The following is a 22,711-nucleotide window of genomic DNA, read 5'->3' on the forward strand; positions in this document are numbered from 1 at the left end:
TTTTCATTGCACTCCATTTATGTTGATTACTTCTAGTTGGATAACCATGAATAATTTGAGCTATTTTTTAAATGAGGAACCATTTTTTGGCAGAATTTATTTGCTGGACGTGGGATAGAAGGCAGAGTATTTTGTTTGGAGACTGAGCAGTCAAATAATGTACTTTGGAGTGATCTCTGCAATGATAAAATGGTGTCTTGTAAACCCATGAGGGTTGGGTACATGTTTGTGTGCATGACACAAAATAGTAAATAAATAAATAATGCTATAAATCTTGTATGTTTAAACACAGACCCTTATATAAGCATTTTCCAGTTAAATGATCACCCCCCTAAATGTGTGTCTGTATATGATTGGTACCAATTAGCAAGTGGCCTCATGCACAAGGCAAAAACTGTTAATGAATGATTCAACAAAAATAAATAAATAAATAAATAAAATATAGTATTTTACTATGTCATAAAGGCTGCACTTTAAGCCAGAGGTGTTCAGGGGTCAGTAAAGAATTAATTATTCAATTAAAATGTTTATTATTAAAACATAACAGCTGAAGTATTAACATATGACCGTGGTCTCTACCAATCAACGAGCTCCTCTAGACCATTTAAAAACGAAGTGCCGGTCAGCGCGCAGCGATCTAGTGGGTGTGTTCGATTAGAAAACTCAACGTACCGTCTGATACGTCTATTATTAAGGCTGAGCCGGGCGGGCCGAGGAAGAGCCGGTTGCAACTAGTCATTCATTTGTCAACCGGCTCGCCTGTGTACACCCGCGTGACAACACGGTGTTTGAATCAAACTCATCCAACAGGGGGGCAATCATCTGATAGGAAACCACGGAACCAATAAACTATATAATCCTTAACTAAAGAGCACTGTGCTCACAAAGTGTTTACTGCGCGCGAGGAGACTCCTACGTACTTTATTTAGGGTTGTAGTAAAGTATGGTGTGAAGTAACGGTTGAGGCGTTTACTCTAATCTAACAGTCATGCACTACTTCAAACATATGTAAGGACTGAATCAGTGTAGTTAAAACAGTTATACACACAGTTAGTGTTGGCGTGTGAAATACTGGTCAAATAGGACGCCTGTGTGAAATATGAGTGCAAACTGGCTTTAAAAATGAGTGTAGCATGAATAATGTGTGAGTTCCTACTTTTTGAAGCGGAGGCACACAATCTCTGACTGTCACCTCTCGCTTCCAACTAGATAATTCGTCTTTGAGTTCAATGAGTGGAGAGTGGACATGAACTGAAAGACAAGAATTTCACCTCGAGCGTGACGAAGCCTCTTTGAGAAAATATTTCAGCTGCAGTCATACCGAAGATGCAACGATGACTCAACCACAGCTGAATGAGTTCATTCCCCCTCCGGAGTGCCCTGTTTTTGAGCCCAGCTGGGAGGAATTTGCCGACCCTTTTGCGTACATCAACAAAATACGACCCATTGCAGAGAAAACTGGCATCTGCAAGGTCCGACCGCCGCCGGTGAGTATTCTTCTTCATTTTGACAGTTATGCGAGGTTTTGTTTGTGGCGTTGCGTGTTGGCCTCAGCTGCTGTTGGTAATTTAGCAGGCAAAGTTGTGTTTTTAGACAGGTTTCAACATGGCGGATTGCGGCTCCGAGTTGAATTGTCAGCTAGCCAGAGCTTGGACTGTGTTGTGTTTGCAACAACGATGGTGAAGCTCTCTCACACTAATAAATCTGTGTGTCCTGGTCAAGTTTTTAACCCCCAAACAGACAGGTGTGTATTTCTTATAACCGTCAACCTAAAGGGCAGAATTTTTAAAAAATAATTCAAACGCTAAACTTTGCCTGTATGCAAATATAATGGAAAGTGTTTACGTTAGCGCAGTATGAAATGCTTCCTGGACGGGGCGCACGGAAATTAGCTCACCAAGATTTAAACTAATAATTTAAGCACTGTTTTTAAATAGTTAGCTAAATGTAGAACACAACTTTCCCGTCAGGATTTTGATGTATTTAGCCAGTATGAGGTGACCTAGCTAACGTTAACGTTAATAAGGCCCGTTTAAAGCTGCAGTTGTCTGACATCTAACGTTGGCTAGCGTTACGTACGTGCTCGGTGACCAACTGTTTATGGAGAGAAGCGACGCTTTGACACGGAGCCCAACGGACACTGTGTTTCTGTTTTATCAGAGTTTATCATCTTTTAAACATACTTTAATACGGTTGTTTCACATGGTCGCCAGCGTTTATGTCTTGGCTAACTTGCAGAATAACGTTATGTCCCCATTATAAAACAACTCTTCGACTTTATAGTATATTTATATATTTTTTAAACATATATTTTTTTATGATTTGAGAGTCCTGCCATTAATCCACACCTTCCTAACACGTCGAATGCGTCAAATATTAAATTTTCAGGGCATAAAGAAGACGCCATAGTTATAGATTTCCTCCCAAAATGGACTGAATTCAAATTAATCTCACACTGACCTTATTTCTGATACACTGTGATGATGGCAGAGGGACGACAGCTTATTCAAAGGGTGTGTCCAAGCCTCCACGCAAATTAGATAAAAGGCAAATTCTACTGGAATAAATTACATTACCATGACTGATGACATAATTTCTGGGATTTATCTACGTGTCAGTTAAAAAAAAACATTCAGCTCATGTGTGGAAATTATGCAATCTGTATGCCGTCAGATAACATGAGGCTCATCTTTGGTAGGAATAAGGAGACTGTTAAAGCCCATTTTGCACGGTTTAACTGGACGGGTAGGAGTGAATGAGCCAGTATAACCAAATAAAGGGTGGATGGAGGACTGCCTGGCGTTTGCTCGTCCTTAAAGAAACCTACATATGAAGGCATGGCTGACTATGCACAGCTCATGTAAACAAAAGAAGGCTGTGGCAAAAGCTTTGGGCAAAGATTGGATGTAGATAGTCATAGCTTGAGCAAGGAATTGTTGGTTGACCAGTGCATAGAAAAAAGAGATTTTTGTCATTTAGAAATAGTCAGAAACACAGCTGTAGCCTACACCCTAGCCTGAACCGCTTCTTTTTACTGCAAGTCATTTGTATTTACTGTGGCATCTTTATGGGGGGCTTTAAAATGCAGGCCATTTATTTTTTTAAACTAAATACCATATGGTAAGGAGCAGTATTTCCAAAAAGTTCAAATACAATGCCTGCTCACTAATAAACATACAACTGACTGATTTTACCAAAAGGAGACGAAAATCACTTTTTAAGGTCAAACTCCAGCATTTGTTCAACACTGTGTAAGCACCATTGTCTGCGGCTCTGTGTCATGCACCAGTAGTTTCTACTGAACATTCAGACCAAAATTTGGCTCCAGGGTGGCGTGTGGGCCAAACAAACCAATAAACAATCTTGAATCCTTCAGCAATGTGGATCCGAGCTCATGAGAGTGGATTTCTACTAAGGGAATTTTTTAAGTGTATTTGTTTTGTGCGTTTGTGTAAAGAGGGCTTTGGGTATCCTGGAGGCTTGTATGGCAAAGGTTCACACCGTGTAAATGTAACAACCTGTGTTTTTTAGATGACGATCTGGCCTAAGATCTTCTCTTCTTTGTTTCAGTTTTCTCCAGTATAAACAAAAGAGATTTTTTTAGAAGGGAAGAAGAAGATATTGCACCAAAACCTGTTTTTGATTAGTGAATTCTGGGTGCACAGTGTGCGGTCAGTATTTCCTTCAAGGTTTTGCACAGGTCACACGTTGACTGTAGATGTTAGGAGCACATATGCAAATGGTTTTCATCCTGAGGCTGTTTGTGGTTAACTTCTCACCACTTGTATTTGTCATTTTGTGTTTGGCGGAAGGCCTGTCATGTTAAGACCAAAATTGCACTTGTAATCTTAACTCGTGTGGTAAGATTTGTGTTTGAAGGATGATTTAAAAAAAGAAAACAGTTCCCAGTGCAGGTCCATATGTCTCGGTGATTGTTTTTCTCTTGTGCCAGGACATTTGTGGTTCTAATCCAGCTTTGTCTACAGATGATAAGGTTGTGTTAATGCAGCTATTGTTGTCCCTACTCTGACCAGCATTTCCATTCTAGTTTAAAAAAAAATTTTTCGTGCTTAACCCTCACAGAAACATTGCACGCAGCAGGTGGTCAGTTGTAAAGAAAATGCTGACTATTTTTCTAAAGAACATGCTAGTGTATCCCCATTAAGAAATATTGTGAGTTAGCTAAAGTTTGAATTAGATCCAGAGCTGTAGCCAAATTTCCAGGCCTAGCCTAGTCAAGTCACATGTTTATACATCTTGCAGGCCAATGAAACACCTTCACTTTCCTTCGCAATCTAGTGTAAGTTAAAGTTTGGCTCTGAGATGTGAACTTGGGGATTTTTAAAGCAAAATTGAATAGCTTCATTTGGTTATGTAATAACAAGTCGTAGCTGAGATATGATATCTCCACTAATGACTCTGTACTAAGAGTGAATTTTGTGCAAATATCTCAAATTTCCAAATTGTAGATTTAGGTTGTACTTATTACTTTTTAGTTTGGGGTAAAAACTATTGGAAACAAATCTGTACCTTGCTTGTAAAGCTCCTGCAAGCCTGTTCAGTTAATCTAGTTTAGACTGGTATTTATGATGTGGTCTGGTTTTTCTTAAAGCCTAAACACAATGTTGAGCCCAAAATCTGAGCCTTGAAGAAAAAAGTAACCATCCACTCAGTGTTGTGTCAGAGCCGGTGTGTGTATACATACTTTTAGTGTATAGATTTATTTAGAGTTTATTGATTTCTTTGTTTTTGAACACATCAAAACAGTGTAAAAACTGGCTAATGTGCTGCCTGAGAACATTTCTTGCATACTGTTTGAAGGGCAAAATTGAAATCTGAAATCTGAAACCTGAAACTTGTCTCTAAGATAAGCATTTCTGTCTGTTCCATGGTGTCAAAAATGACTCTGGGATCTTGGAAATCTTTGAAGACATAGCTGGACAATTTAACTCTACGTGTTTGGAGTTTTTTTAGTACTTATGACGGCTCTTTAGCTACCAAAGTAACAATTTAACGATGTACCAATTTCACGTGGGGCAGGATAGCATCTTTTCTGTCACACTCAAGGAAACAGTTTCACAAGTTGTTTTGCTCTCATTTGTAAATCTTCTCAGTCGTGACAGCAGGAGTGTGGTGTCACACATTTAATGATGTAAAACTGAGATTATCTTGCTGACTCTTGAGCCATCACTGACACCATGTTCTCTAGTCTGGCAGGAAGTTGTGTGGTCTAGCGGGAGTAGGTTTGTTTTAATACAGTGTGCAAGTGCATTAATATCAGACATGTCAGTGTTTAGTCTGTCAGTAGGACAGATGGTGCTGTTACGTTGGTGTAGTTCAGTCCTTCACATAGTGACAGGCAGCACTGTAATGTTTTTGTGTGTTCGGTGGAGTCACATCCTGATGACAACTGCATGTTATTTGATAAATAAGACAGTTTAATTCAAAGGCTCTGATAAACATTTGATGACATTTAATGTTTAGGTTGAGATCACCCCTAACATTGCCATGCAGCTGAATGCATATCGTGCAGCCTAAATCTTATTTCCCATCTAGTTTTGTGTTTGCAGAAAAAACAATCTTTTAATGAGCCATTATTAGATCACCAGTATTGACAAACTTGTTTTCCTGTGCACAGCAACTGTGCATGTTTGCACAGACATGCTACGACTTCCTGTAGCTCTGCTTTTAATGACAGTCTTTGGGTTCACTTGAATAACTGCAGTCTGTCGGATGTGCAGACTGGGTGTGTAGTCTGGATGTGTTTTTATTTTTTCCTCCCTATTGACTACTGGCGTGGCCGTAAAGAGAATCAGATGATAGATGTTGAGATATCACACTGAAGTGATAAGAAGCAACAGTCAGAGGTCTCGTCCCCTTTTTTTTCCTTTTCATTTGGGTCAAAGAGTCCTTAAGATTATATTCCTAACTTTATTACAAGGAAAACTCTGGTGGTCTGAATGGGTTTTTGTTTGTTTAAGGAAAAAGTTTAAGGCCCGTCCCACCTACACTGTCCTGCAGCTGAACATACTCACTAGTGCACCAAATCTGTGGCTAGAAATAGTCCTCAACAAAGTCTGCTCTGTTAGAGTAATGTTTGGTAAAAATCACAGTGCTCACCTTGTTTAGGAAATTCCTTTTAAAAATTTGAAAGTATATTTTTGAGGCTTGTTTTAAAGTCTTCAATTGGAGTTAATGATTTGGAGCTGAGAGCCACAGACAGGCCGAGGAGGCCAGAAACACATTTTAGGTTTTGGTGTTTTCATGGGATTTCTTGGCAAAATAACCCCCCAAAAAATCTACAGTAATGCCAGTCTTATCCCTGAAGGAGGCTTGTTTTGTGTGGTATTCACTTAGGGCCTTGTTTAACATGATAAACTCTTTCTGATTAACAAAATTTGGTTTCACTGGCTTGTGTTTCAGGGTAACCAGGTGTCAGTTTACTTAACAAAATGTTTTGTTTTTCTAATTCAGTTTACTTAACAAAATGTTTTGTTTTTCTAATTCTCTCAGGAATGGCAGCCACCATTTGCGTGTGATGTTGACAGACTGAAATTCACACCACGGATACAAAGGCTTAATGAGTTGGAGGTATATTAACTTACTATGTTTATTTATTTAAGATGCATAAAATGCAATACGTGTAAGTGGATTATTCAATAAATTTAAAAAAAAATCCTGTCGTTTTAATTATTATATTCTGGCATTCTACATTTAAAGTTATTGCTGATGTTCCTGTCTTTGTCCGTTTTTCTAAAACAATTTACAGCTTCAAAATATCTGATAATATAAGATGTTCAGTTATTGTGTTGTCATTGTTGAAGAATAAACAATGAGATGTTTAATACTAAACATAACATAACTTTGGTTTCACTGTGCTTTAGGCTCAGACCAGGGTTAAGCTCAACTTCCTTGATCAAATAGCAAAATTCTGGGAGCTGCAAGGGTGCACTCTGAAAATCCCTCACGTGGAAAGAAAGATTTTGGATCTTTACCAGCTGAATAAGGTGCGTACAAATCCTGGCTGGTTATGAAATCTGGATTTTGTAAAGGTTTATTTGTGTGAAGAAATTCCCAATAAAATGTTTATTTACATGCAAATGCAAAACCACTCTTCAAGCAAACAGACTGAATATGTAATTTCTCTCTTTCCCAGCTGGTGAATGAAGAGGGAGGCTTCGATGCCGTCTGCAAGGAACGCCGCTGGACGAAGATATCCGTCAAGATGGGCTTTGCTCCAGGCAAAGCTATTGGCTCTCATCTGCGGGCACACTATGAAAGGATCCTCTACCCATATAACCTGTTCCAGACTGGAGACAATCTGCCTGTACGTCCACTATCCCTCATGTCTTCTTTTCCCAGCAGAGCAGCGGTGGATAGAATTGTAAGAAATTGAATGGATATTGGAAGAATTCATTGTCCATCTAAGTGCCATTTTCATGCCACATAGTTTATTATTACCATTTTCACAATTAATTGATCAGTTGTTGTGGTCTACACAATAGTGGAAAATGTCGATCCCAAAGCCCAAGATGACATCCTCAAATATCTTGTTTTGTCCACAATCCAAATTTTGTTAATTTGGCTTCAATAGAAAAAGTAGAGGCTTTTAAGAGTTTTGTCTCACTTCATTTTTAGTCAGGGTAATTTCAGTGTTCACTTTAATCACACACACCTGCTTCTCTTTGCAGAAAGCCACCTTGACCAATGACACTAAAGATAAGGAGTACACCCCTCACGACCTGCCGCAGCGGCAGTCTGTCCAGCCCCAGGAGACCTGCAGCATTGCTCGCCGAGCGAAACGCATGAGATCTGAAGTGAGTCTGATTTGTCTCTCTCTCTCTCTCTGTCTCTGTCTCTCTCTCTCTGTCTCTCTCTCTGTCTCTCTGTCTCTCTGTCTCTCTCTCTCTCTGTCTCTCTCTCTCTCTCTCTCTCTCTCTNTCTCTCAGTCTCTCTCTCTCAGTCTCTGGCATATCCACTTGTGCCATGTTTAATTCATTATGTGTATGATATGCTAATATTTGTTGGATGGATGTTTAACTAAATGTTCATATTCTTGTGCAGATTACACACAGAAATGCTCTGATAGACAACGAGTTGGTCTTAATCTATTTTGTGAATATGGCCTTGTGTTTTTCACACCACTTGTCTGGTTTAAAAGACTATTCCCTCATATCTTATTGAGGACCCAGTAAAATGTAGAACTGTTTTTCATTCTGTCTGTGTTTCTCGCTGTGACTCCAACAGAGAGGCTGCATTAAAACCGAACCAGGGGAAATTTGTCAGAATCGTCCCAATCTCAGGAGGAGGATGGGAACGTATGTTGGCAAACAAGAACCTGGTAAGAATAAAGCAAGTGTCAGATAAAATAAGTGGTATTATCTTAAAGCCTCCATTGAGCCTCCTCTGTGTCTTTCAGTGAGGATGGCAATCACTGAGGTGAAACAGGAGCCCATTAAACAGGAGAATCCAACAGAATATGAAGAAACTGTATTAGAAAAGATGATCAGACCTCCCTCAAGTAAAGTAAGTATATTGTTTTGTGTTGAAATGTTGGTTTAGATCACTATAATTTCAATATTGTGCCAGTGAAAAAACATCTGCCTTGCTGTAATGTTGCACGCTGCTCTGAATTACACACATCTGAGAAAATTACACATCACAGAACAAAGGCAGCGCTCACAGTTGTCCCGTCTCCTTAGGTGGACCAGTACATGTGCCTGGTTTGTGGTAATGGGACTGCAGAGGACCGCCTGCTGTTGTGCGATGGCTGTGACGACAGCTATCACATCTTCTGTCTGATCCCGCCCCTCCCAGACGTTCCCAAAGGTGACTGGAGATGTCCCAAGTGCCTGGTTCAGGTGAGCTGCACCCCCAGGGAGCTTAATCCCAGCAGAGACACTCATAATTAGGAGCAAGAGTAGATCATCTGCCTGGTATTCACAAATATAATACAACTCCAAGTTTTTATCTTTTATATTTCAGCTTTTTATTTTTTTTCCCAATTTTGTTTTTTCACAGGAATGTGGCAAACCTCCTGTCGCCTTTGGCTTTGAGCAGGCGAGCAGGAGCTACACCCTCCAGGCTTTTGGAGACATGGCCGATTCCTTCAAGTCAGATTATTTCAACATGCCAGTTCATGTGAGTTTGCATCACTTGTTAATTGACATCCAAGTGGTTTCCATTCTACTTAGTCAACATGTTTCCTTGGTAATTACATGGTATCTAAATCACAGTGTAAAGTGCGATGGGTTACATTCTGTTCTCACTTCTCGCTGTTTACTGATGTCAAAGGGTCCATGGCTTCGGAATATTTGAATACATGGTAAAACATGGGATATCGACATGGATAAGTATGTCTATTAATAAAGAGTGGAATTTACATAGGTATGTTGCTTTTTTAAGGCAGGACAGACGATTTAAATGAGCTCAAGGTTGTTATCAATTACTGAAAATGGGGGGAAAAACCTAATTATACTAGCTCTAATAATAACTTTTTATTGTTCATGGTTGCTACCACCTACAGGATGGGAGAATTATATTACTTCTCTTACTAACATCTTAGAGAGCCCCATTAACATAATATGTTTCATGGACAGTACATATGGCAACATGCAGAGGAGACTGACTACAGGAGGACTGGTCCGTTCATAGGCAGTCTTAGGTTACACCTCTGTTATTGGATGCTGTTTTATAATTAAATTTGAACATATTTTGTATGTCAAATACTCTTAAAGTAGCTTTCCCAAAGCTGTAATAACTACAAAACAGAAAATATTTGACACAGTGGAAACAGAAGTTGTGTTGACATCACTACTGATGTATAAAATGTTTTTATTCATTCCACCAAACCCCTTGTAAAATGATCATGCACTCAATATTTCAATAATTTAAAGGATTCTTGTGATGTTTTCTGAGACTTGAGGCAGAGTTTGGGAGGTCTGTTAGGGTAGCAGTCCTTTTACTTCTATTTTATGACTTTGGTCTGTTACAAAGAGAAGCTTTGATAGCACACTTCCAGAGAGAGGGTCCTGATGGTCTTATCAGATGCTGTGTTTCCCCCCTCTAACACTCTCACATCCTGTGAACATACTCTTACTGCAAGGAGAGAGTGAAAGAGGTGAAGAGGCTGGAGCCTCTTTCACACATAGCTCCTGGTAAATTACTGGGACGACCCTTCAGGCTCTGCTAGTGATCCTCGCTATTCACACATGCACAACATTCAGGAACATTTGCGTCTTGCACCTTTTCACACATGCCACGGCAGTGCTAGCATAGATGGGGTAAGGGACAGTCCAGCAGATGGTGTTAATGCAACACTTAGGCTTGCCAGCCGCCGTAAAACTCAAAATAAGAATAAGAAGAAGATGAAGATGGGAAGGGGAAAGGACGGATGTACATGCGTGCGGCAAAAGACGTCTCTCATTATTTTAAGGCGGGCAAGGAGCCGTTTTTGTGCGATGCCAATGTTGTTGAACCGTATTTGATAACTACCCGTGAAATTGATCCCATGAAACTATGCTGAAATTTACTACATCTTGATGCGGGAAATTAGCACCACAGATTTCCCTGATTCTCAATCACTGTTCCTATTCACACATGACCCCATGTAGGAAATGGATAGACTGCATATGTGAAAGGGGCTTTATTGAGGAGCAGGGAAAAGCAGTCCTCATAAGCAAGGAGTTGAGACAGAAAATTAAGATGATATTCTTGCCATTGATACCAACAAACATACTCTGACACCATGTCATCTCTTTGTGTATTTCAGATGGTTCCCACTGAGCTAGTAGAGAAGGAGTTCTGGCGTCTAGTCAGCACCATTGAGGAGGATGTCACTGTGGAGTACGGAGCAGACATCGCCTCCAAGGAGTTTGGGAGTGGTTTTCCTTTGAGTAATGGCCATTTTGAGGTCCCTCCTGAGGATGAGGTACAACCTGTCTGCTGTTATGGAGATGATGTATTGTATTTGTCTGCAGTCAGAAATAATTTGTCTTCATAAATTGGTGCATTTAACTTAATTCATTGAACTTGAATGATGGTGGAAATACAAAAAAATTGTATATCTTTTGTGTCTCTGAAACCTCACGGAAAATAAAAGTTGTTATGGGGTTGTAAAGGGGAGAATTTATATGATAGTTTATCTCCACAACCTTCAATGATAGCTAAAAAACATGCCCACACACAATATGTCAGAAATATTGATCTTCAAATCCAATAAGACTTGATGATGTTGGGTTTTTCAAAACAACCCTCAGTATTTACTGAAGCAGTGTTGATTTTTGGCTGGTTGCTAGGAAATTTAACAACACTGATATAATGTTATGATCAGTTTTACAAGCGATGACTACTATTATACCAGCTGGAGAGGGCTATACTTGCTTAAGAAGTAAAGCTGAGTATTGAGACCTGTGTTTGACCTGCAGCATTACCTGAGCAGCGGCTGGAACTTGAACAACATGCCGGTGCTGGACGCCTCCGTACTGACTCACATTACAGCCGACATCTGTGGGATGAAGTTACCCTGGCTGTATGTGGGCATGTGCTTCTCCTCCTTCTGCTGGCATATCGAGGACCACTGGAGCTACTCCATAAACTACCTTCACTGGTAGAGTGCTCTCTCTAAACTCTATCGTGAATCTATTAAAGTCATTTTAATGTAGAAAAGCAACAGCTGGTGCTTTAGAAAGAAATGTTTTGCAGATTTGATTTTTATTTCAGAAACATTCTATCTATATTTTTCAAGGAAATTTGTGTTGTTGCAAAGTGTTTTTCCACTAATAGTTTTGACCATGTTTGCAGGGGGGAGCCGAAGACGTGGTATGGGGCCCCTGGTTACGCTGCAGAGCACCTCGAGTCGGTCATGAAGAACCTGGCACCTGAGCTGTTTGAGGCCCAGCCAGACCTCCTTCACCAGCTGGTCACCATCATGAATCCCAACACGCTGATGAACAACGGTGTCCCGGTAACCTGCTCTCACTGTTACACTCATGTATTAATCATCACATTTGAATGTCTGAAACAAAGTAAGATCTTTATCCACAAAGTGTGATGTCAAAATTCCTTACATGTAATTGTCACATGTCAGAGTTGCACAGAAAGCAGGTCAGTTAATATAAATCAGATGTAATGCGTCTTTGGAATCAACAAAGAAGATACACATTTTTAAAATGTTGCAGTGTCTTAGCACTTTTTGTGAAAAAAATCAAAATCTAGATGTAAAAACATGGACTATTAAACACTTACATCTTACACTGTTTTTTTCTTTTCTTGCTGATAACTAGATCTATCGCACTAACCAATGTGCAGGCGAGTTTGTCATCACTTTCCCCAGAGCATACCACAGTGGATTCAACCAGGGCTTCAACTTTGCTGAAGCTGTCAACTTTTGCACCATGGACTGGGTATGAAAATCTGTTTGCACTCTGTTTACACAAACCAGATGTAGTCATCTTGCCGTATAATCATGGTGTTCATACAGTAGAAGTTCTGTTCATGCTCTCGGATTTTACTGAGAAATATTCTTCACTCGCAGTAATATTAAAGTATCCTAATAATTTGTGGAAAATGAAAGTGATAAAAAATGGTATCATAATGACAACGTTATTTGTATAGCACATTTCATGCCAAGATGCAGCCCAAAGTGATTTACAAAACTGGACTGAAAACAAATTTTAGACCCTCAACACAAATTTTATGGTAGAGAAATCAGATTTTCAGGAACAGACACCTGTTGTTACTATTATTCATTTTCTTGGTCCTGTTGGCGCATCACTCCTAAACTCAAACCCACTGATATATTCTCTGACAGATGCCCATCGGCCGTAACTGTGTTGCACACTATCGCCAGCTGAGCAGGTACTGCGTCTTCTCACATGACGAGATGATTTGTAACATGGCTTGGAAAGCAGACACCATGGATTTGGAGCTGGCGGAAGCAGTGTACAAGGAGGTGGCTGCGATGGTCCAAGAAGAAGAAGAACTGAGGGAGAAGATTAGCAAGATGGTGAGGAGATCTTGTTTCAAGGACATATTGTCCTTTTTTTTGATTAATCTAGTAGGTAAATGAAGTTCAGTGATGGCAGGATATGGTTTTATTATTTCAGCACATACTCTAGACATCCAGGAAATAAGGTGAGTGTTATAGAAAGGTGATTATCATTACAATGACTTGATTTTCACTATGGAAACAAAACATTTGAACAGTGCAAATTGTTGGATTTAAATGTCTGAATCCCATATATTTTTCAGTTTGTTGTATTAGCTCCTGTGAGGCAGTTATTCCAGAGTTGGTACACCGTTAATGATATGTCATAAAGAATACATTGGAGAGAACTTTTAACTTTTGAAGGAGACGATTTTTCTCTGCCCAGCTGTCTCATTTAGCTCCTCTGACTCCTCTGCAGCTCTAATGACTGTGAATGATTTTCCCCAGGGTGTGGTGCAATCTCGACAAGTTGATTATGAGGTGCTCCCAGACGAGGAGCGGCAGTGCTTCAAGTGTCGGACCACCTGCTACCTGTCTGGCATCACCTGTGCCTGCAGTCCTGGCAAGATGGTTTGTCTGTACCACACCCAGGACCTCTGCTCCTGTCCTCATGGCAACCTTACACTCCAGTGAGTCTTCAGTAACCACGACAACTGAACATACTCGCTTCTGAATTTGACTTTACCACTATTGTAAATCATCTACATCAATTAAGCTACCTCATGGGCATGCTAAAGGCTACGTGCATCAGATTTACCCTAAAATGGAGCTTGTATTTTTGGATTAATTAGGAATAAAGTCATTCAGGAAAAACACATTCAAACAAAATCACAGCTAATACTTAATAAAAAATTTAGACAAAAGTGTGATTACAGTACATAGTGTGATTTTACATTTATCATCAGGAAAAAGAAGTACTACTTTTATTAAACCTTGACAAACGTCCATCATCATCGTAAATCTACTGCCTCGTTTTGTCTTTCCCTGCAGTTACAAGTTTACACTGGATGAGTTGTATTCCACGATGGCATCAGTAAAGCTGCGTGCCGAGTCCTATAGAGACTGGCTCTGTAGTGTGCAGGACATCCTGGAGAACAAAGGACACAAGAAAAGAAGTTAGAAACATTCTGTACTACAAATTTTAGTTATTAATATTACATTTCACTTGTCACTCTGTTTTCTGTTACTTCATATATTTTATGCTTTCTAAGAGTTTGTACTGCTTTCTGCTCAGGTTTGGAAGAGCTTCACAGTCTGGTGGAGCAGGCAGAAACCAAGGCGTTCCCACACATCAGCCTCCTGGATCAGCTACGCACAGTCGCAGCAGAGGCTGATAAAGTTGCTGTGATGGCACAGCAGCTCCTCAATGGAAAGAGGCAGACGAGGTACGACAAACTGATTTGAAATTGCTCTCCTATGCAACACACCCGACAATGTTTAATTGTATAATGATGACTCAGTTAAGTTATTACTTATAGGTGTCTTGTGTTTTCTGGAAATTGCACATCTCCAGTATGCTTTGGTGTGAGCTGGACTGTAGTTATCTTTATTATTGTTATTGACTCCATTGTATCATTTTAAAGGAGATATTTTACTGCTAGTACTTTCTTTTCAACTTGCCAGACAAAGGTGACAGAATACACTTTCTTTTTTAGATGCTAGCATTGCCTTTTTTTTTTTTTTTTTCTTTTTTCTTTTTTTTTTTGCTTTTAGTTTCTGTCATTTTGAAAACGGTTTTCAAAATCTGTTAAGATCTCTTTTTTTGTATTTCAGGTATCGTTCTGGAGGAGGAAAGTCTCAAAACCAGAATGAGTTGACGGTTGAAGAGCTGAGGTCTTTTGTCCGACAGTTAGACAATCTGCCATGCAACATCCGACAGGCTCCTTTACTAAAGGTTAGTAAGCTTGGATTAGATGCATCAACTTTTTTTAAGGCCTACCTGAATCTTTAAGTGAAAGGTAGCTCATACTAAATCACACATTCACATTTAAGTCTAACAGTGTCTCAATGTTTGGTTTATGTGAGTGAATTTGGCTGAGTTTATGAATGAAGTCTTGTGCCAGTAGTACATTTCATTCCCTAAATTCCTGTTGAATGTTTCCTCCAGGACCTTTTGACTCGGGTGGATGACTTTCAGCAGCGCAGCGAGCGTCTCCTCTCTGATGAGTCACCCAGCCCGCTGGAGCTGCAGGACCTGCTGGACGTGAGCCTGGGCCTGGACGTGGAGCTACCTCAGCTGCCCCTGCTGAGGGAGAGACTGGAGCAGGCCCGCTGGCTGGAGGCCGTGCAGCAAGCCAGCAGCCGGCCAGAAAGCCTCTGTCTGGACACCATGAGGAGGCTGATAGACCAGGGCGTGGGCTTGGCTCCTCACAGCTCTGTGGAAAGAGCCATGGCTCGTCTGCAGGAGCTGCTGACGGTGTCGGAGCAGTGGGAGGAGCGGGTGCTCAGCCTCATGGAAGCCAGGTGAGGACACCAAGCTGCACTGGGCCTTAGGTCATATTTGAAAAGCTTTGGCTTTGTGTCAGGAGTGGTCAGTGGTGTAATTATAATCCATTCACCAGGTTCAAATACTACAGTTATTTTTCTCTCAAAGTTTATTCATTTTTGTTCTTACAATTTTTTTACTTTTTTATAAACAAAGAGCCTTCAGAAACAGAACTGTCAAGCTTGGTAAATTTTTTTGTATCAAGTATCAATTAACCATGAAAAACATAATAAATCACAACTTCAGCAATGACAGAGCTATCATTACAAATGTACAAACACACTACCCCACTTACTCCCTACTAGTTATAAGAGACAAACTCTGAAAGCTCTGAAAAGCTTTTCATGCCTCCGTGCTGGCGACAGCTGTGGCCTCAGGCATTATGTTTTCAGGTTGTCTGTCCGCCCTCCTCTTGTAAATGGGATATCTCAGGAATGCCTTGAGAGAATTCCTTCAAATTTGGCACAAATGTCCACTTGGACTTGAGGTTGAACTGATGAGAGTTTTGGTCGCCAAAGCTCAAAGCTCACTGTGACATCATAATGCTCTGCAAAAACACTTTTCTGGCCATTATTCAACGCAGTAACTCAGGAACAGAAGGGGAGACATTTGGTAAGATACTGTTGACACTGATTGTATTGCCCACCTTGAAACTGTGCTGATTGGTTGGTACAGGCATACAGCTGCAAGGTGGTAATTCTAGTTCTCTTCTATAACTTTTCTGAAATACAGTAAAGTCTGTTTTTCTAAACTGAATTCAAACTTTGTTTTGTACATTTTTAATTTTCATAAATAGTGGGGACAGATGTGAAGTGAAAACGTGAAATCAGCTTTAACTTCAGACTGTGCAGAGTGAAATGTGCCAAGTCTGCAGAGCTGGATCATGGTGGATAAACAGGATCATGGTGTTGTGACAGTGCTTAACCCACTGATGGCTCCACAGAGACTACACACTATAAAACACCAGACTCTACCATAGCCATATGATCTGATCCAAGTCCATTAAAAAGGCATTTTTTTAAACTAAGATTTGATACTGAAACATACCAGACAAAAGATTATGTGCCACTTCAACATCCAACTTTATATAAAACCAGAACATGTACAGTCTATTTACCAAAGCGTATGTCCCTTCACAGGCCGTGTCACAGCGTAGAAACACTTGACGCCGCTCTACAAGAAGTAGAAAACATCCCTGCATATCTGCCCAACTGTCTGCAGCTGAAGGATGTCATCACCAAGGCCAAGAAATGGCTCCATGAAGCAGACGCACTTCAGGTGAAATATACTTAAACTTAAGCCATGCTTAATGTTCTGAGCACTTAGCACTCCGCCAAAGATGATTGAGTTTGGTTATAAATCTTGTGTGTGTACACTTGCAGCTCGGGGGACGTATTCCTGTGCTGGACAGCCTCTCTGAGCTGCTTCTCCGAGCAGAGGGTCTTCCAGTGAGGCTCGACCCGCTCAGTCGACTGGAGGCCCTCGTCTGTGATGTTCAGACCTGGAAGGAGAGCGCAGCGAAGACATTCCTACTGAAAAACTCCCCTTTCTCTCTCCTTGAGGTAAAAGAATATTAGTAGATGTGCTCATTTTAAAGCTGTTTGCCAAATATGTCAGGACCAATAAATAATGTGCATTTGCTTTTATGTTTTCAGGTGCTTTGCCCAAGGTGTGATGTAGGGACTGGACATCAGAAGTCAAGATCTAAAAAAGCAAAAGAGGTTCCACAGATCTGTAAAAAATCTTCATCAAAACTGGAGTCTGTGTGTGACGTGGAGAGAGCGCTCTCTGAGAGCAAGGACTCAGCCTCTGCTGTGAGTGTAGCTGTTGGATTTTATTCTCTCTCACAGCAACCAAATGTATGGGAAATGGGAAATGTAGTCAAAGGAAGCAATACATGTGTGTGCTATTTTGACTGTGAAAGAGTCCCCTTGCTTGTGGAGCTGTGCTGGCAGTGCCCACATCTACCAGGATGTATTGCACAAGAGCTCAAAAAATAAAATTAGGTGACAAAAATACTCAATTAGTGGTCATCTGCCCTCTCAACCCTGCTAGTCTTTGTTGTATTTTCTAGTTTATCTTTGGGATCCCAAAGAAGGTGTCAAAACATCTCTGACTAAGTGAGGCATTAAACTTTCATACATAGTAACACACACACACACGGGCTCTCTCAGGGTTGGCATTTGTGACGGCATTTAATAAAAACTGCCCACACTGAAAATCAGTGCAGCAGAATGATACAGTTTCTGTTGGCACCAGAGGGCAGTTTGAACAAAGGCACCACCAGTCGGCGTTTGCTCTCTGCAGATCAGGTTCTGGAGGGTTCCTGCCGGCTGTATCCTCTGCACGGCAGCCGCAGCCCCGGCCTCTCTCTGCTGTGTTTCCTTGGCCGTACACTTTGTACTGCACTCTTGACGGATGTTGAGTACTGTTTGTAGTCAACATTTGTCTTACTTCTGTTTGGGATGCCATTTTCCCTGTTGTAAATGTAGCTAGTTTGCAAAACAAGCGAAGAGAACAAGGAAGTTCTGTTTTTGAGCGGCATTTACAACATGACCCCTGGCTACTCAGAGGCAGAGACTTTAAGTCCAAGCTGAAATTGGCAGTAGTTCTTTCTGACCTCCAAGTACGTCTCTGTCACATCAAATGTCAAATGACGGCGCTGGATGCAGGAAGAACAGATTTTGAAGCTGTGAACTCAGCATACTCTGTCAGCATGGCACTTGCTGACAATTTATTTCACAGTCGACTACATTTACACAAACACTGTTTAGACATCCACAAAAAAGGTGGCAGTTTTTTCTTTAAGACTCAATGTTTTCCTTTTTTTCCTGCCAGTGCAGCTAAGAAGAGCCTTTAACTGTATAAAGCCCAGGTGACCTTGAAGCTGCTTATTGAAATGCCTACCACATTTCAGTGGGACTTTCAGACTTAATAGAAAGGCTCAAAACACACACACAATGCATATACTAGACATTTTATCTGAGCAAGTATTTAAAAATGTATACCTTTATTGGATGCAGAAGCGCTGTCTCAGACAGCATATACTTCCCAATGAGCCCACAGCTGAAAAGTATGTGCTGCCTGTCAGGCGTATTGCAGGGCACTAAAGTACCCGGGTAAACTCTGCTACCCCCAGTGCAACAAAAGACCGGATGGATGCCTCGTAAAGTGAACAGGAAAACATAATGGATTTTTTATCAATCATTAACACTGTTTCAGCACAGTGTGGTGATGTTACTGTGACAGCCCTAATTACAACACTGGGTCATGAGACCTAATCTGGTGTCAGACTGTTGACTGAGTCTTTCATTTTATTTATTAAGTTTAATTTTCTTCCCTGACAGATGGCCACACTCGCTGAGGTCCGCCAGAGGGAGATGGAAATCTTGTTGGCTCTGCGCGCTTCAAATGAGTCCAAGCTTGTTCCTGCTGAAAACTGTTATGCACTTAGTGTTTGCGTTTGCCAAAAGGCCCCTTCGGGTGCCATGGTGCAGTGCGAGCTCTGTCGAGAAGTGTTCCACTGCGGCTGTGTGACAACAGCCGCGGACCTCGAGTACGGCCGAGCCTGGCTTTGCCCAATTTGCCAGCGGTCGAGGAAACCCCCTCTGGACAAGGTCCTGCCTCTGTTGGCGTCGCTGCAAAGGATTCGGGTTCGACTGCCAGAAGGGGACGCTCTGCGCTTCCTCATAGAGAGGACGGTGCGATGGCAGCACAGAGTTCAGCAGGCCTGCACAGAGGGAGTGCTGGAGAAAGTGTCAAAGATGGTCAGTGGGAACACAAGTTATCACTTATGTAAATGTAGTTGAATAGATGTTGGTCTTGAACCTTGTTATTGATATAATTCACCATCATAGGGTCTGATTACTTCATCAGTGACATTGAAGATGCACCAATCACTGGCAAGCACACTTATGCTGGTTGTTTATTGTTTCAGGGGAGAGTTGGACTCGGAGTATCTTCACATCGGACTCAGGAAATAAACGGGTCATTTTTTCATATAGAGCACCAGTCTGTTCCACTCCAGGGTGAGTGTCAGAGCTCTAAGGGAACACTTCATCCCTCAAATTATCACTTGTACATCAATTACCCACTCTGTTACGATGAGTTAGTGAAGAAAACAGTTTTCCTTGCATGCCTCGACAGTCAACAAAAAATACAAAACGGAGAAAAGTCTGAAGTCATAGGGGTCGACGTTTAACAGGAGTAAACCTATATCAAAACATGTTTACAAACACTTACACAGCTCCTGTAGAATAATTCAAGTCTCATTTGTCCAGACACTTGGATTATACTGCATGAGTTGTGTGAAAGATTATAAACAGATGTTCTGCTGTTGCTTAATGTAGCCCCCTGACTTCAGTTCATCAATGATTATTTATGTCTTTGGATTCTTCATTCACCGTGGAGGCATGCTAGACAAACAAAGTTTTCTTCCTGATTCAGTGTAACACGGGGTGAGTAACTGATATTCAAATGATCATTTTGTGAATTAAGTATTCCTTTAAGAAATTTTCATTTACACATACTTTGCATTTTTTGCTTGTTATTTTACCTCTGAATTCTCCACTGCTCACCATATTTGTCACAGGTCTGGGTCCTGAGCTGGAGGAGCTGATGGTGGAGGGATTCCTGCTGCAGGTCACTCTGCCTGAAACTGAGCAGCTGTACAGATACCTTCTGTACAAACTGGCCCCCCTGCCCTCACATAGCTCCCCCTGTGGGAACGACACAGAACAGGACCAACAGTCTCAGAGAGGGAGCCCCCACCACAACAAGGTAACTACAAATACAGCAAAGACTGTTGCTTGTGGATCATATTCTCAGTCACACTGAGATATATAATTACAACATTTTGGTTTATTTATTGAAATATTTATGTCTCAACACAGAACGGAGTTTCAAGTCTCAAAAAGGAGTCGGTGAACGGCCAGAGCAAGAGGACCAAGCGACGCAAGGACAGCTCCGACTCTCAGCACAGTGAGAAGGCCAAGAAGTGCCGCAAAAAGAAGTCTAAGAAGAGCAAAGAGAGGAGCGAAGATGCCAAGCCAACTTGTTCTCCCACACACACAGTGTCTGACCCCGCCGCTTCAGATTCAGAGGAGGACTACTCACTGTGTGCTGCACCATGGTGCAGAGAGCCAGAGGGCGACGAGGTGTGTTTTATATCAGGCTTCCTAATGAATATGCTACATGAAGTTTTCATGGCAGGAGTTAAACTGATTTATGTTCATGTTTGTTAACTTTTCTCATCTTACTGCTTTTCAGGTAAATTGGGTCCAATGTGACGGCAGCTGCAATCAGTGGTTCCACCAGATCTGTGTAGGACTGTCTGCAGAGCGAGCAGAGAGGGAGGACTATATTTGCATAAGCTGCACACAGCCGGATTACGACAGAGGAGAATGAAGACCAAAAAGTGACTTTGAAGGATCAGCAGTTTCGTTGCGAGCCGCAGCACTTAAGTGCACATTTGAACTCTGTGTGCTCCTGCGGCTTCTCCCCCTTTACCTTCTGGCTTGCCCTTAGTGAACATGGTGCTATTTACTGTTTTTTTTTTTTTTTTTTTTTCCAGAGTTACAAAAGACTTCTGTCACTGTTTTTGTCACATGGCTGGTTTTTCAGCCAATCAACTAATCCTTTTTCTGAAACTTTCCAAGACTTGATGCAGATGTACAAAATGGCAAACTGTTTCAACAGCGCAGGGATTTTTCAACCAAAAAAAAAAAAAAAAAAAGAGTCAATTTGACGCCACATTTTAGAACTGCTTTTTTTTTACATGCATCTGAACAATGTGAAACTTATCTTTCTCTTGTAGAGTAAATATTATTTATCTAAGCAATAACTGAACCGACTAATTGAGGTTCAGTTTTCACCTGAGCTATATTTGTGCTTAGAAAGTCTTTGATAGGATGCCTTCTTGAAGCAAAAACCCTGAAGAATTCACTTTATGAATCCTATGATCTTACACAGTTCAGTTTAAATTTGTGAACAGAGCCCAAATCAGAAACCACAGAACAACGACTGTATGTCTGCGCTTGTTGATCCAATATGTGCAAAGGTTTTCACCTGATATTCGCCCATATCCCTTAACAAATCACTGACTTTGCTATAAAGTCTGGTCCCTTTTGCGCTGTCTGCTGAGGAAAAAGGTGAGTCCTGGCGTCGAGTCAGACTTTAATGTTCACAAAATCAGAATGAACTGTCCGACATCAAAGGAATGTACATTTTGTTTTAGGGTGGATTTTCCCTTTATGGTTTAGATGATAATATTGTGTTGGACTTAGATTTAACACAGACTGTGTGATTTATTTGCCACGGGTATATGACCTTTTTCTGCTCCTTTGGGTAAATAATATAATTCATATGTTGCAGTTTGCATTATAAAATAAAAACTGTTTGTTCCCATGTGCCTGGACTCATCAATCCTCAACGTGCTGAATGACATACAAGTAAAATGTGTCATTAGCTGTGTCGGTGGATTTTGACAGGTTGACTTCAAACTCCTCTCTGACCGTTACAGTATCTGTAAAAGGGGAACGGTTCTACTCAAATTGTCTATTTGAGGAATTCAGAACAACAACAGGAAAGGGGGGGGGGGCTGATTGTATCATTTAGTACAAGTGAGAAATATAACAAACATTTTCTACAACATATATATTTCTGTCTCAGCTATAAATGAATATGTTTTAATGTACACAAATGGTCCCTGAAATAAGGTGATTCGTCATTTAAATCGCATTGTTCATTTGGGCCAATCAGACCCATCACAGAGTTGGTTGGCACAGTGTTAAAATGCTATTACTACAAAAAATGAGCAACCAATAGAAACATTTTCAAAATTAAATTTAAACAGGAACCAAAAATAATGTGCATTTAATAAAATATGCCTGTTTTAAAACCAAACATTTTTAAGCAGTTCGTTAGAGGGAATATCTGATTACTTTTGCCACTGATGATTCAAAATAACAAACAATATAAATAGTGTTATTAATCTTTTGAATAGGTTTTAATCTCAGAATTCAGTTACAGTAACAACTATTACTTTATCAACCAACCCCGCTCACATTTGACCCAACTTTATGATGTGAGCCAGCTATCTTATAATACATTAAGTCCACAGACCCCCCCAGACCCTTTTCTTTCTTTTAACTCTGGATACAATAATAGTGAAATAAAGCAAACATGTTGACGTTGTATTTTTGTTTCTGTGACCTTTAAAGCACCATAGCTGGTTCTTA

At 40.7% G+C, this 22,711-nt stretch overlaps 1 protein-coding gene across 2 annotated transcripts; it reads left to right on the forward strand.

The window, feature by feature from the left end:
* The first annotated feature begins 1,168 nt into the window (after positions 1–1,168).
* Positions 1,169–21,878, forward strand: kdm5ba (lysine (K)-specific demethylase 5Ba). Of its 2 annotated transcripts, none has more exons than XM_050037484.1 (27): positions 1,169–1,487; positions 6,514–6,591; positions 6,885–7,007; positions 7,157–7,384; positions 7,692–7,817; positions 8,248–8,341; positions 8,420–8,526; positions 8,703–8,861; positions 9,022–9,141; positions 10,772–10,930; positions 11,427–11,608; positions 11,803–11,965; positions 12,285–12,404; positions 12,812–13,006; positions 13,436–13,617; positions 13,979–14,103; positions 14,223–14,373; positions 14,762–14,882; positions 15,096–15,451; positions 16,613–16,751; positions 16,856–17,035; positions 17,129–17,287; positions 18,821–19,240; positions 19,411–19,501; positions 20,065–20,252; positions 20,366–20,629; positions 20,742–21,878. In XM_050037484.1, the coding sequence occupies exons 1-27, from the start codon at positions 1,335–1,337 to the stop codon at positions 20,877–20,879; spliced, it is 4,521 nt and encodes a 1,506-aa protein (XP_049893441.1). In that variant the 5' UTR covers positions 1,169–1,334; the 3' UTR covers positions 20,880–21,878. The 2 variants fall into 2 exon arrangements, with proteins under 2 accessions (XP_049893441.1, XP_049893442.1); XM_050037485.1 differs by having other exon boundaries at positions 1,171–1,487; positions 7,157–7,327.
* The last annotated feature ends 833 nt before the right edge of the window (positions 21,879–22,711 follow it).

The sequence above is a fragment of the Epinephelus moara genome, chromosome 24 (assembly GCF_006386435.1).
Source record: "Epinephelus moara isolate mb chromosome 24, YSFRI_EMoa_1.0, whole genome shotgun sequence".
Taxonomy (NCBI): Eukaryota; Metazoa; Chordata; class Actinopteri; order Perciformes; family Serranidae; genus Epinephelus; species Epinephelus moara.